Below are 12,080 nucleotides of genomic sequence, written 5' to 3'. Positions count from 1 at the left end.
AAGAATTGACACACTAGTACCTAAACCTGCATACTACCATGATGAAATACTCTGTGTATATGTGTGTGTGTGTGTGTGTATACATATAATTAGAAAACGATTCTAAAGATTACAGTTTGTAACATGATACATGTAATTTTCTAATTGGTTCTATTATAAAAAAACATGTGGAAAGTTTATTAAACTGCACTTCCTTGTTTTTATGGGATATCCTGCAGCACATTTTGCTATGAATATCTCATAGAGTCTCAAACAATTCAACATAGTAGTTGGCAACCCCAAAAACGAAATTTCTGGAGTATGACAACTACTTTCAAAGTAAGTACCACACAATTAAACAGGAAATAACACTTTGAAACCAGTAACAGAAACATTTTCAAATTTTGTTACATAGTGTTATTGACAGAGCTTTCTGAGTATTGGCTTTGCCATTACATATACTAATGCATTCAGAGAAAAACCCAAGTAGATTGCATTGCATCCATGCTAGAACTTAAACTGTGGTGTAAGATTCATGCCATCAGTTTCTGTTACATTGATTTAGAATAGGGTTTTTTTTGTTTTTTTTAAAAAAAGCCTTGACCTAAGACAATAAATGACCATGATAGAAGAAGTTATTGGTACAGTTAAAAAAGCTTCAGATGTAGGCATTTTCTCTTAAATATGGCGCTCCTAGCAAATCCATTGTTCAGAAGTATACACCAAGGGTCAGACATAAATACTCCAAACTAAATACAAGAATACATGCAATATCTGTTTTTTCTTTTGACCTATTCATTATTGTTTACTTACAATGCAATTATTTGGATCATGACAAAATGTTCTATTGCAAATGCTCAGATCAAAAGTCCAAAAAGTACTGCAGTCCCACAAATAGGGATGTGCATCAGCCACAAGATTCAATTAGGTCCCTGATTTCAAGATCTGAAAAACAGCCAAACGTTGATATGAAGACCACCTTATTCTACTCTAGTGCATATCTCAGTCTTGATACCGATTTTAAATCTTCATGTCTTCTGGTCTTCCAATGACAGTCACTGAAGACTGACATATTGGTCCTTTCCTCCGAATTCTAAACTGGATGAAATTATTATCAGACAGATTGTGTCTGTTATTTTTCAAGCAAATAGCAATAGGAGGTTTATGTTTTTAATTTATTTTTTGTCATCCTGTGGAATGGCAAATAATTGGTATATCCTGACAGAAGTAGATGTAATTTGCAGCTATAGTTCCTTTTTTAAGCAGCATCAAGGCTACTGTGAATCAGAATAATAGGTACAGGGAACTTTGTGCAAGAATATCCTTCGAGGACCTCAAAAAATCATGTTTATGCCTGTAGTTTGTTTATGTTCAACTGTTGTGAAACAAACATAAAGAATAGTAGGTTGTCTATGCAAAAAAAGCAGTCACCTCCCCATGAATGAGAAGAATAGCTGTAGAGCTTGGGGTAGAATGCATTTTTCTATTCTATTTGATTCTGGGGGGAGAGAGTGATTTCCATATATGAGTCTACCCTTAATAAACTTTTGGGTAGATCTGTATAAAAATGACACATAGAAGGTCAGTCTAACGAAATAGCATGTAAAATATCAAAAAAACAGAAAAGAGAATGGGCCGCTATGAAAACAAAAATACTTTAAAACTTCATTGATTTTAAACTAATTATTTATTTTGTTTTGCTTTGCTTTCATCTAAATCACAATTCAATGTGACAATTATAGATGTAGAATACTCAGTTTCAAGAGAGAGAAACACCCTGTAGTACTTCAGGTTTCCTCATGATCAAGAAATATTATTTTAGTACTCCTGCTTGTGGGATAGAGAGCTAGCAAACAGCACCGAACCATGAATCATCATCATCAACAACAACAACAACAACAACAACAACAACAACAACAACATTTATACCCTGCTTTATCTCCCCCGAAGCAGCTTAACATAATAGCATCTGCATAATGATTAAATACAGTATATACAAATATACGAGCATTAAAACAGGATTAAAAATAAATAGCAGATGCTAAAGGCAAGATAGGCTTGAGTCCTGCCAAGCAGAGGGACAGGCCCTCACCTTCAACTCTGCAAAAGCTATTCACTGTGACTTGAAGCAAAACTTTCCCATTACAAAACTGTACTGCCTTCTTATTGATTACAATCTTTTCACCCTATGTTATTCATATATAGAGAATTTAGAAAGAAAGGTACTATTTTTGAAGAGGCTCTCCTGGCTATGTCTACATGTCCTTTTGAATGCAATCTGGTAGCTAGATCTTCAGAAATGTCCAATTCAAATTAAGTCACATTCAGGGACTCCTGTTTCAGTTCACACATTGGCTAAATCAGTCTGAGTCGTCCTGATTTGGTCTAGAACGCAGGATTTAAAAATATTATAAGCATAACCTTATTTACAGTGTTTAACAGAACTGAAGAAAAGCCTTGATAGTAAACTAGAATAAAATACTTGGGGGGGGGGGGGTCATTTTAACTGAGACTTGGTTTGCAATTTAGAAATTGACTTTCTATGCCACCTGCTGTTCTACTTGTTACCTGCACAGAACAAATTATCTCCCAGTGAATACACTTTTGCAGTATGCAGTTTGAATGCAGAAATAACCTTCCATGAAATTTTAAAAAATAATATACACAAAAGGTTAAATGGAATGCTACATTCATGGTAGAGTTGGATTGTCACCCTTCCAGCTCTTGGTGACACAGAAAATCTACTTTAAAAGGTGTTTGCCTCCATTTATGGAAGCAAAGCATTGGATTCTGCCCAGAGGGACATATATAGGGGCCTCTTTGTGACAGACAGCTAATTGTCCCCTTTAGTGACAGAGTGAATTCATGGCTGGAATTAATTAGTAAAGTATACGTACATTCTTTTTATTATTTTCTATTGCCCCAATATGGATTGTTGCATGAGCTATAAAGTGAGTTATTATATGTTAGAATTCTTGAATTTGATTTCTTTGTTTCCCTTTCAGATACAACTTTCAAAAATTGGTCCACCTTTTATCATCAAGAGCCAGCCTGTTTCCAAACCAGAACCTAGATCTTCTCCGAGTACCTCAGTTAGCAGTGGGAGAAACACTGGGGCAAGAACATTGGCAGATATCAAAGCAAGAGCCCAGCAAGCCCGAGCTCAGAGGGAGGCAGCCGCTGCAGCTGCAGTTGCTGCGGCTGCAAGCATTGTCTCTGGGGGCTTAGGGAGCCCCTGTGAAGGTGGAAAGACCAGGACATTGGCACATATCAAGGAGCAGACAAAGGCCAAGTTGTTTGCAAAGCACCAAGCACGAGCACACTTGCTCCAGAATAATAAAGAAACCAAGACTCAACATGCCCCCAAGGAAGTTCCATCAGCGCCAGAGATCTCTGCTTCTTCTGAAACAAAAATTGAAGTTTCAACTGGCGTAATTATAGTCAATCCTAACTGCAGGTCTCCTAGCAACAAGTCTGCTCACCTTCGGGAAGCCCCTGCTTTATTGCAGCAGCCACTTCATGCCACTACTTTACCAGAAACTAGTACTGACATCTCTGTTCACAATTCTGATGAAAATATACCTGTGTCTCAGTTGTGTGAGAAAATGCTTTCATCTACCTCTACAGAAAGTAACAGTGTGTCAGTGCTATATAATAAAAATTCAGTCCCTGTGTCTGTGTGTAGCACTGCTATGTCAGGAGCAATTAAGGAACTTCCTTTTGTCAGTTCTGTTGATAAGTCCTCTGTCTTAATGTCTGTTGAAAGTACAGACACAAAGGCTTGCAGTATAACCATGCTGAAATCCATTCAGGGAGCTGACACTCCATGCATAGCTCTCCTGCCAAAATGTGTTGAAAATGACACTGCTCCAGCCACAGTAGATAGTACAATCTTGACAAATTCCTTAGATGAGAAAAGATTGCCAGTGCCAAACAGCAATGCAAACAATGCCATCTCCAGCCAGTATACCACCGTGCCAACTTCAACTATTGCGAGTAATTTGCCAAATCATTTGGTTGGTAACTCTGTTTTGATTCCTCCAGTGGGATCTGCAAATAGATATTCTTCTGATAAGATAGCCATAACTGGGTCCAGTGACACAAGTTCTGTATCAAATACCACCACTGTTAGGGCAGCTTTACATTGCAGTGAAGCAAATCGTGCAGCCAATCCTGTTGGCAGGACTTCCATTTCAGTATTTGTGGGTAATATGGTGACAATAGGTTCTTATGAGAATCCCACCAAAATGGGTTCGGATGCTATGGAGAGAAATTCTCAAATACGAACTCATTTAGATATGTCTGGGAAATCCTCCATAGATTATTCACGAGCACCTATGAATAGATCTATACCTTGTAAAGTCATTGTTGACCACACAACAACAACAATAAATTCAAACTTGTCACTGGGTATTTCAACCGAAAACTCTGAAAACAGCACAGATATGCAGACCCGGCAGATCAGGACAGAAACCGCCTTACAAAATGTAGCCTGTCCTCAAGTGTCTGTAATAAGTAGGCCAGAGCTGCTTACTCATGAAAATCCAGAGCATGGTTCTGGCTTCACTACTGGTAAAACAAAGCAAGATGGCAAACATCTGCAAACAGCATGCACCAGTCTTCGAGAAGTGCCTCTTCTGCCTCAAAACAAACGACTTGAGGATGTTTCTTCTGGCCAAAGTTTTTCAGAACAATTGCGAGGACCTTTGGCTTTCAAAAGTGAAGTAGTGAGTGTCTGTGCCAACCCTTATACTCCTGGTGGCAGAATCCGCTGGAATAAGGATGAAGCAATGAACACTGACCAGTCTTTGTTAGGTCATCTTAACCCAAGTAAGCATAAGGAATACACTGAGCAAAACTGTTTAAAAAATGTCAAAACAGAACCTTCAGCTTTCATACACTTGAATGAGATGCATTCCAGGAACATTGTGACAAGCATTGCCATGCCTGTTAAGTCAGAAGTTAATGAGTCTGACAAATGCTTTAGGATGGACACTGAAGATTTCCCAAGACCTGAAATGCCCCTCCAGTCTTCAGAAATAGCCACAAGTGCACATGCAGCACAAAGCTCCAAGAAATCTGTTACTGGTGCCATGGAGAACTCTTTGTCGTTAACAAGTGAAACATTCAAAAGAGTTACAAATATTGGAAACTCAAGCTGCCGTTTGTCTTCAGTGGAAGCCAACAATCCTTTAGTGACACAGCTCCTGCAAGGCAATTTGCCATTGGAAAAAGTGTTGCCACAGCCAAGGTTAGGAGCCAAGCTAGAAATTAACAGGCTTCCCTTGCCTTTGCAGACTACCTCAGTATGTAAATCAGCAACATCTGAGAGAAATATGGTTGAAAATCCTTCCAACTCTCCAAACCCAGATGGCAGAGGATTTACTGCAGGCAACTTAGCCCCACTACAAATCAGAAAGCGGGAGAGCCATCCCAAAAAGCGAGTGGCCAGAACAACAGGGGATGTGAAATGTGAGCCTGGGAAGTTGTCCATGGACACAGACATGAAGGTGGGCCCATGCATCATCACTTCCAGCATGAACCAACTTGGACATGGCCAAATGTTTAAGCAAGAGTGGCCAAGCAAACATAGCATTCAGAGCAGGATTGCACACAGCCCAGAAATCAAGCAGCAAAAGAGGCCCTTGCCTGCATGCAGTTTCCAACAGAACTTATTCAGTGTGGACAAAAATGGCAGTTTCCACGTAGAAGCCAGTACCTCACATAGACAGCACTTCTACCAAATGCCAGTGGCTACCCGAGGCCCTGTTCCTACTACAGCAGCTCTGATGCAAGCCAACTTAAAGGCCCCACTGGGCTGCAACAGCTTTACTTTCAGTAGGCACCTGGAGCAGAAGGCATTGGGAGAGATCAACATGTCCACAGCTCCTCACCAGCTTAGGCTGGCGAGTGTTTTTTCCCCTAATATTCAGATGAAAGAAGGTGATGACATTCCTAGTGCCTCACAGACACTGCACAATAAGCCCTTAGTACACCCACCTCTCCCTTTACCACCACCCCCTCCTCCACCACCCCCACCACCCCCTCCTTCCCAAAATGCAGAAGCTCCATCTGATCACAAACAACCGGCAGTTACTATGGAAACCACTAAAAGACTTAGTTGGCCTCAGCCGGCAAGCGTCTGTAGCAATATAAAATCGGAACCTGTTTCTTTTGAGGAAGGTTTAAGCAGCAGCTGTGAGCTAGGCATGAAACAAGCTTCTTACGATCAGAACGAAGTGAAAGAACAGTTGAAAGCCTTTGCGCTGAAAAATGCCGACTTCCCATCCTATTTACTTTCTGAGCCCCAGAAGCCTTTTGCCCAATTAACTGCTCAGAAAATACAGACTCAGCAACCGCCGCAGCCGCCGCCGCAGCAACAGCTCTGTGGAAATTACCCTACGATACACTTTGGTAGCACAAGCTTCAAAAGGGCAGCATCTGCCATTGAAAAATCCATTGGAATCTTAGGAAGTAGTTCAAATACTGCCTCAAGCCTATCTATTCAGAACACTCAGATTCCGGTTCAGAAATTTGCTGACAGCAGCAGTGCGGATGAGCTGGAACTGAAATGCTCTTGTCGGCTGAAAGCCATGATTGTGTGCAAAGGCTGTGGCGCCTTCTGCCATGATGACTGCATAGGCCCTTCCAAATTGTGTGTAGCCTGTTTAGTTGTGAGGTAGAATCTGAACCAGAGGTGCAGTATCCCTGCTCAGCCATGGACAGCAAAGGGAAAGTGGGACAACTGGAATGTGTAGGGCTGTTTTGTATCCGGGTACAATATATCAATAGGGGAAGCTTGGTTTAGAATTGACATATTTCTGCTTGCATGGCTCTCCTTGGTAGGAACAACCCCATTGAATCATTTGCCCACAAAAAAAATGATAAAACAAGTTTTCTTACTGTGCAAAAGCCAGCCAAACTGCATTTCCATGCCTGTTTATGTGCCCACAGTGCAAAACATCATTTTTACCATTTGTAAACATAACATATCTTCTGGGAAAATAATTACAAGTTTCTTACTGACCAAATTTCTGTGCTGGATAGAGGGCAGAGGAAGCCCTAATCAGGGGGGAAAGACAATGGGAATAAATTGGATTATTTTAGCAATAGCAGATTATAATAGCTATTGCATTCCTTAAGCCATATTGGCCATCCATGATTGATTTATAAGCAGCAAGAAGGAACAAGACATTTTAGGCAACCTGATATTGATATGTTTGATCCCGTTATGGCAAGTTGTATGAAGAATTAATTAAGGCAGGTTACAAAGATTACCTGTGATTGGAATTTGCATGATTTTAGAAGTTGGGGCAGGGGAATAACTAGAGCTATTAGAATGCATTGCTCATTGTTCTTCCCCAAACCTCACTTATATTTTTTTCCCAAAGGGAGAAGACCAACATATAGATGTAAATGGACTAGCATGTTTGGAGCAGTGATATCATTTCAAATAGCCTGAAACTTAAACCTTTTTTTTCTAATTCTGGTAGTGTAGATCCCAAAAAGCAAAAAACAAAAGCGATTTACAGTCTTTTAAAATACGTTTACAAGTTGGTATATTTAAATTATCAATTTTCCTTGTTACCTTTGTGTGTATGTGTGTGTGTGTATGTGTGTGAAGAGAGTTCATGCTACCAGTATTGCATTAGCTGGTTAGAGCAATGAGAAGACTTTAAAGGGATACTTTAGTATTGGTTTATGTTGACATAATAGCGACCAGGCCTTTAGAGGAGTGCTGTAGCATTTGCTACGTTCTTTTCGCCAATAAGTAAAATATTAAAAAGGGATAAAAATGTGGAGCCTGACAAAAGGAGATGCTTGATTATCTAAAAAGAAATGACTCTCCCTGCCCGATTTGCTAAGGAGTACATAAAATGTAGTGGAAGTTACTTGCATGCTGTCATGTGAATTTAACCACCATAATGAAGTAAACATTTGAGAAATACATCATTCCTACCCACACAATAGAGCCTGACTCACCTAATGCCTGGCAACCCATGCAAAAAATTGGCAAATCCTTTCCCCTACTCATGAAAGATTTATAATAGCAAGGTGCTGCAGTAAAATCTCCCAATACTGATATTTTATCATTTGGAATAAACAGCCCTGTATTTTTTTTATTCCAAAGTATTAATGTAATGAGGGCAATAAACATAAATTAAAATATACACACAATGTACTGTATCATCTTTTGTTACTAAAAAAAATCCACAAAGATTTCCAGGCATTTAGAGAGTATCTCCTGTTTGTAAATTATATTTATGTTCATGTGAGACCATACTTAATGTGAAATCTGCCATCCTCACTCTCAGTCCCCTCCACACATTTTAATGGATTGGCATAGAGTACATTCCTTTAGCCAAAAAGCTAACAGGATTTTTGTTTTGTTTTCATAGCAAACAGATGGCTTTGGTTGGACTGGATGGCCCAGGAGGTCTCTTCCAACTCCATGAGTCTATGATTCTGTGTAAGAAGACTAGATGGTTATGATCATACAATGGGATATTTTCCGTCTAAAGCACTCTTTTTTAGAAGATTCATAACACTATATTTTGAGCACTTTTAGATGAGTTTGGAAGATATTGTTTTTGAAAAACCATGCTTTTAATGTTAAAAATGGCAATGCAGAGCCATTGATAAACATGCATATGCTTACATGCTTAATTAAATTAAATAGAATTTTTACATAGAATTTTGGTATGGTGATTAAATATAGTGGATGAAATCTCAATTTCAGTTTATGTCTGAATACACTGGTTTATATCAGTGTATATTCTTTCTTTAATCAAATGATCACAGGAAACAGGATTGAACTAGAAAAATGTTTTCTACTTATCCCAAGAGGAAACGGCTAGGAAAGCATTGTCTTAGTAGTTTCAAAAGTTCATCAGAGAAGTGTGGACATGATCCAGTGAATGTGAAGCACTTAAGACTTCAGTTCTACACATTCTAACTTGAGAGTAAGCCCCATCAAACTGACAGTAAATGTACCCAATATACTCATGTATAAGTTTAATATGTTTAGTTACAAAAATACAAAAATCTAGGTTGATTTATCCACAGGTCAATATTTTGTTTTGTTTTTTCATGTCAGGAGTGATTTGAGAAACTGCAAGTTGCTTCTGGTGTAAGAGAATTGGCTGTCTGCAAGGATGTTGCCCAGGGGACACCGAGATGTTTTGATGTTTTACCATCTTTGTGGGAGGCTTCTCTCATGTCCCTGCATGGGGAGTCGCGCTCTCCCTGGATTCGAACCTCTGACCTGTGGATTTTCAATCCTGGCAGCACAAGGGTTTAACCCATTGTGCCACCGGGGGCTCTTCAGGTCAATATGAGTACTATACATTGACTCTCATCAAAAATGGAGCCATCCCATGCTCTGACTATAGAGAGAGAAAGGCAGGAGAGACTAAAAGAAGCCCCAGTACACTCTCCTCTCTCTGTGTGGCACTTCATCTGGCCTTTTGGAAAGCCTGAGTGGGAATATGGTGGCAATGGTCAAGGGTGGCTGGCTCCATCAGGCAGCATTAGTGTTTCCCCTTTTCTGTGAAATGACATGGGTCCATTTATGCATGAGTATATATGGTACTTCCCAATAAACACATCCAGGATTAAGTCTTGTGGTCTTAAACAGAATGTGACTGGCTTTGTTTTCTCCAGAGTACATCCTTTTTCACCTATGTTGTGGCTAAAGATATATTATAGAGAGGTTCTGTAGTACTTCTGTTAGGGTTGGAAAAAGACCATGTTGATGTCTTATTTTAACAGTGAAAGTGGTAGTTTGTTACCACTTTAGCCTTATTCTTGTGTTCTCACAGTCCCTCCTACCAACCTCATGTCCCTCAGTGGTTACATGTAGCTTAGGAGTAGTTTTTTTTTCCCATGCTTAACTACAACTCTTCAAAATGCACAGTGAGCATTGCCATTTTCTCAGGCTTAGTGCTTCGACTTATATCTGAGTATAGGAGAGAGATGAGCAGAAGCCAAAGGGCATCCTTCTCATGTTCGCCCCCTTTTGAATAAAAATCAGATACACTACACACTCTTTCTGCATGTTTGCAGCCAAACAAATTTTAAACACGCAAATATAGTCTGGCTCTCAGAATATGGCAGGAAAATATGGGTAATGATGAGGAAATCGTTCCTGTCATGATATGTGTGTGTTTGTGTGTGCGTATGTGAGGATAGGGTGGTGACAATTGAATTACTCAGAATATATAAATGGGAGCATTGGACAAATGGTTGTAGATATGTTTGTCCCAGTTTACCCCTATATTTAAGCTGCTGCTTTTTGATGTTCCACCTGCAATTAATTTGGTTTACTATTTAGAAATACCTGATGGTGGCAGTAGTGGCTTGTAATAATTGTTCCTTGTCTAGAAGAAAATAAGTCATCTGTTAACTTTGTGTTCTCCTTGTCTTTTATCCACATTTTTGTCCAAATTTTCGTACCATTCCACTGGATTCACTCATGCTCAGTTCATGTGATATAAAACCATGGAAGGGAAACCAGGCATAGGTGGGCAAAGAATGCAATGTGACAGTTGATAACTCAGCAGAGGAGTGGTTATAGATGGGAATGTTGCACCAGCACTTTTTGTCATATGTTTTTTCACATTGTCCCACTGTTTATCTTTTCAGTATATTTCTCCTCCTCTCAAAATTATGGCCTCTTCAGAACAGAGACCTCATGTATCTGTTCATACATTAAAACAATAAGTACAAAGACCTCAAGTTGTCTCCCTGGAATTTTGAGCTGATATGAAACAAAAGTCAAAATAAGAGACATTATTTGGGAATTGTTCAAATATGAGGATGTCTATGTGTAACTGATTATTTTAAATAACAGATGAGAGATTCTGCATGCTATCAGCATCTCCATCCCCCAAATGACTTTCTCAAGTTCTGTGAAAGCTGTCTTCTAAACCTCTGTATGTTTTAAGGTTGATATTCCGTTCCTACTATTTGCTGCTATTTTTCACCTATTTTTCACCTTAAAATACTTATGTGGTCCCAGCTAATCAGAACTCGTCTAGTGAAGATGTCGATGAGAGATTTAGCAACTAGATGGCATCACTTCATGCCCAGCTTGAATAAGCGTAAGCAATAAAGAATCCATCTGGGCAACTAGATCGGTGCTACCTAGTTCTGCTGTGCTGGTGGTTTTGTCGTATGTTGACTTCCATGATGATTGGGGCCTAGTTATGTATCGAATTTCAGAAGGAAAAAGTGTTCACAAAATACTTCCCCCAGTTCAAAGTGGGGTTATTTTGTGTGGCAGCCATGTTTGCTCTGGGCAGTATGCTTTACAAGTATGTATGTATATGAACAATACATCATTACAATATCTTTGTAGGTGTATCTTAGAACATCTGTTTGGTTTTAAAGCATGGGTGTATGGCAGTTGTTCTCAATGTATGGGTCCCCAGATGTTTTGGCCTTCAATTCCCAGAAATCCTACCAGCTGGTAAACTGGCTGGGATTTCTGGGAGTTGTAGGCCTAAATACCTGGGAACCCATACATTGAGAACCACTGGTGTATGGGAATGTATCACTGTCATTCCCACTTTACAATGTAGTTGCAGTGAGTAAAACCACTTGCATACTTTGACCAACACAATTACTGTATGAACCGAAAAGCCCAGTAAGTGGAGTGCTGATTGTCAATAGTTTAAAACAAGAGATGGTATAATGTGCAAATTGTATGAGGCCCCTTTCCAGTGAGAAACCAAGCAGAAATGACCTGGTGTAGACATATTCCTTATATATTCCCAGCTGGCAATGAGGAACAAAATGTATAATTTTTCCCCAGTTTCCCCAACTTTGTTTGCAGCACTTTTTAAAGTGAGATTAAAAGTCTCTGTTGTGTTCTTCCTTTTTCCTTTTTAAAAAATTACCCATGCATCCCTAAAATATGTACATAATGTCTGGGCACTTGCTACATTCATTTTGTGTTCCTGCCAATAGTTTTCTAATCTCAAAAGTCTATATTCCCTTTATTGAAATAAGATAAAGGGTTTGAGGAAGCAGACATTCCTGATTTTGTATTCCATTTACCCTCTGTGGTTTAGTGCATGAAATTAATTAATCGGGGCTAG

At 39.3% G+C, this 12,080-nt stretch overlaps 1 protein-coding gene across 8 annotated transcripts in view; it reads left to right on the top strand.

Annotated features, from left to right (window-relative positions):
• ASXL3 (ASXL transcriptional regulator 3) overlaps positions 1-11,852 on the top strand; it is a 145,902-nt gene extending 134,050 nt beyond the window's left edge. For all 8 annotated transcript variants that reach the window (XM_060775237.2, XM_060775235.2, XM_060775236.2 and 5 more), the window contains one exon: positions 2,985-11,852. In XM_060775237.2, the coding sequence (XP_060631220.2) occupies positions 2,985-6,662 (3,678 nt within the window). In that variant the 3' untranslated portion in view covers positions 6,663-11,852. The remainder of the gene's footprint in view (positions 1-2,984) is intronic.
• The last annotated feature ends 228 nt before the right edge of the window (positions 11,853-12,080 follow it).

Source organism: Anolis sagrei, chromosome 4, assembly GCF_037176765.1.
Source record: "Anolis sagrei isolate rAnoSag1 chromosome 4, rAnoSag1.mat, whole genome shotgun sequence".
NCBI classification, from domain to species: domain Eukaryota; kingdom Metazoa; phylum Chordata; class Lepidosauria; order Squamata; family Dactyloidae; genus Anolis; species Anolis sagrei.
This window is presented reverse-complemented; position numbering and strand designations above follow the sequence as displayed.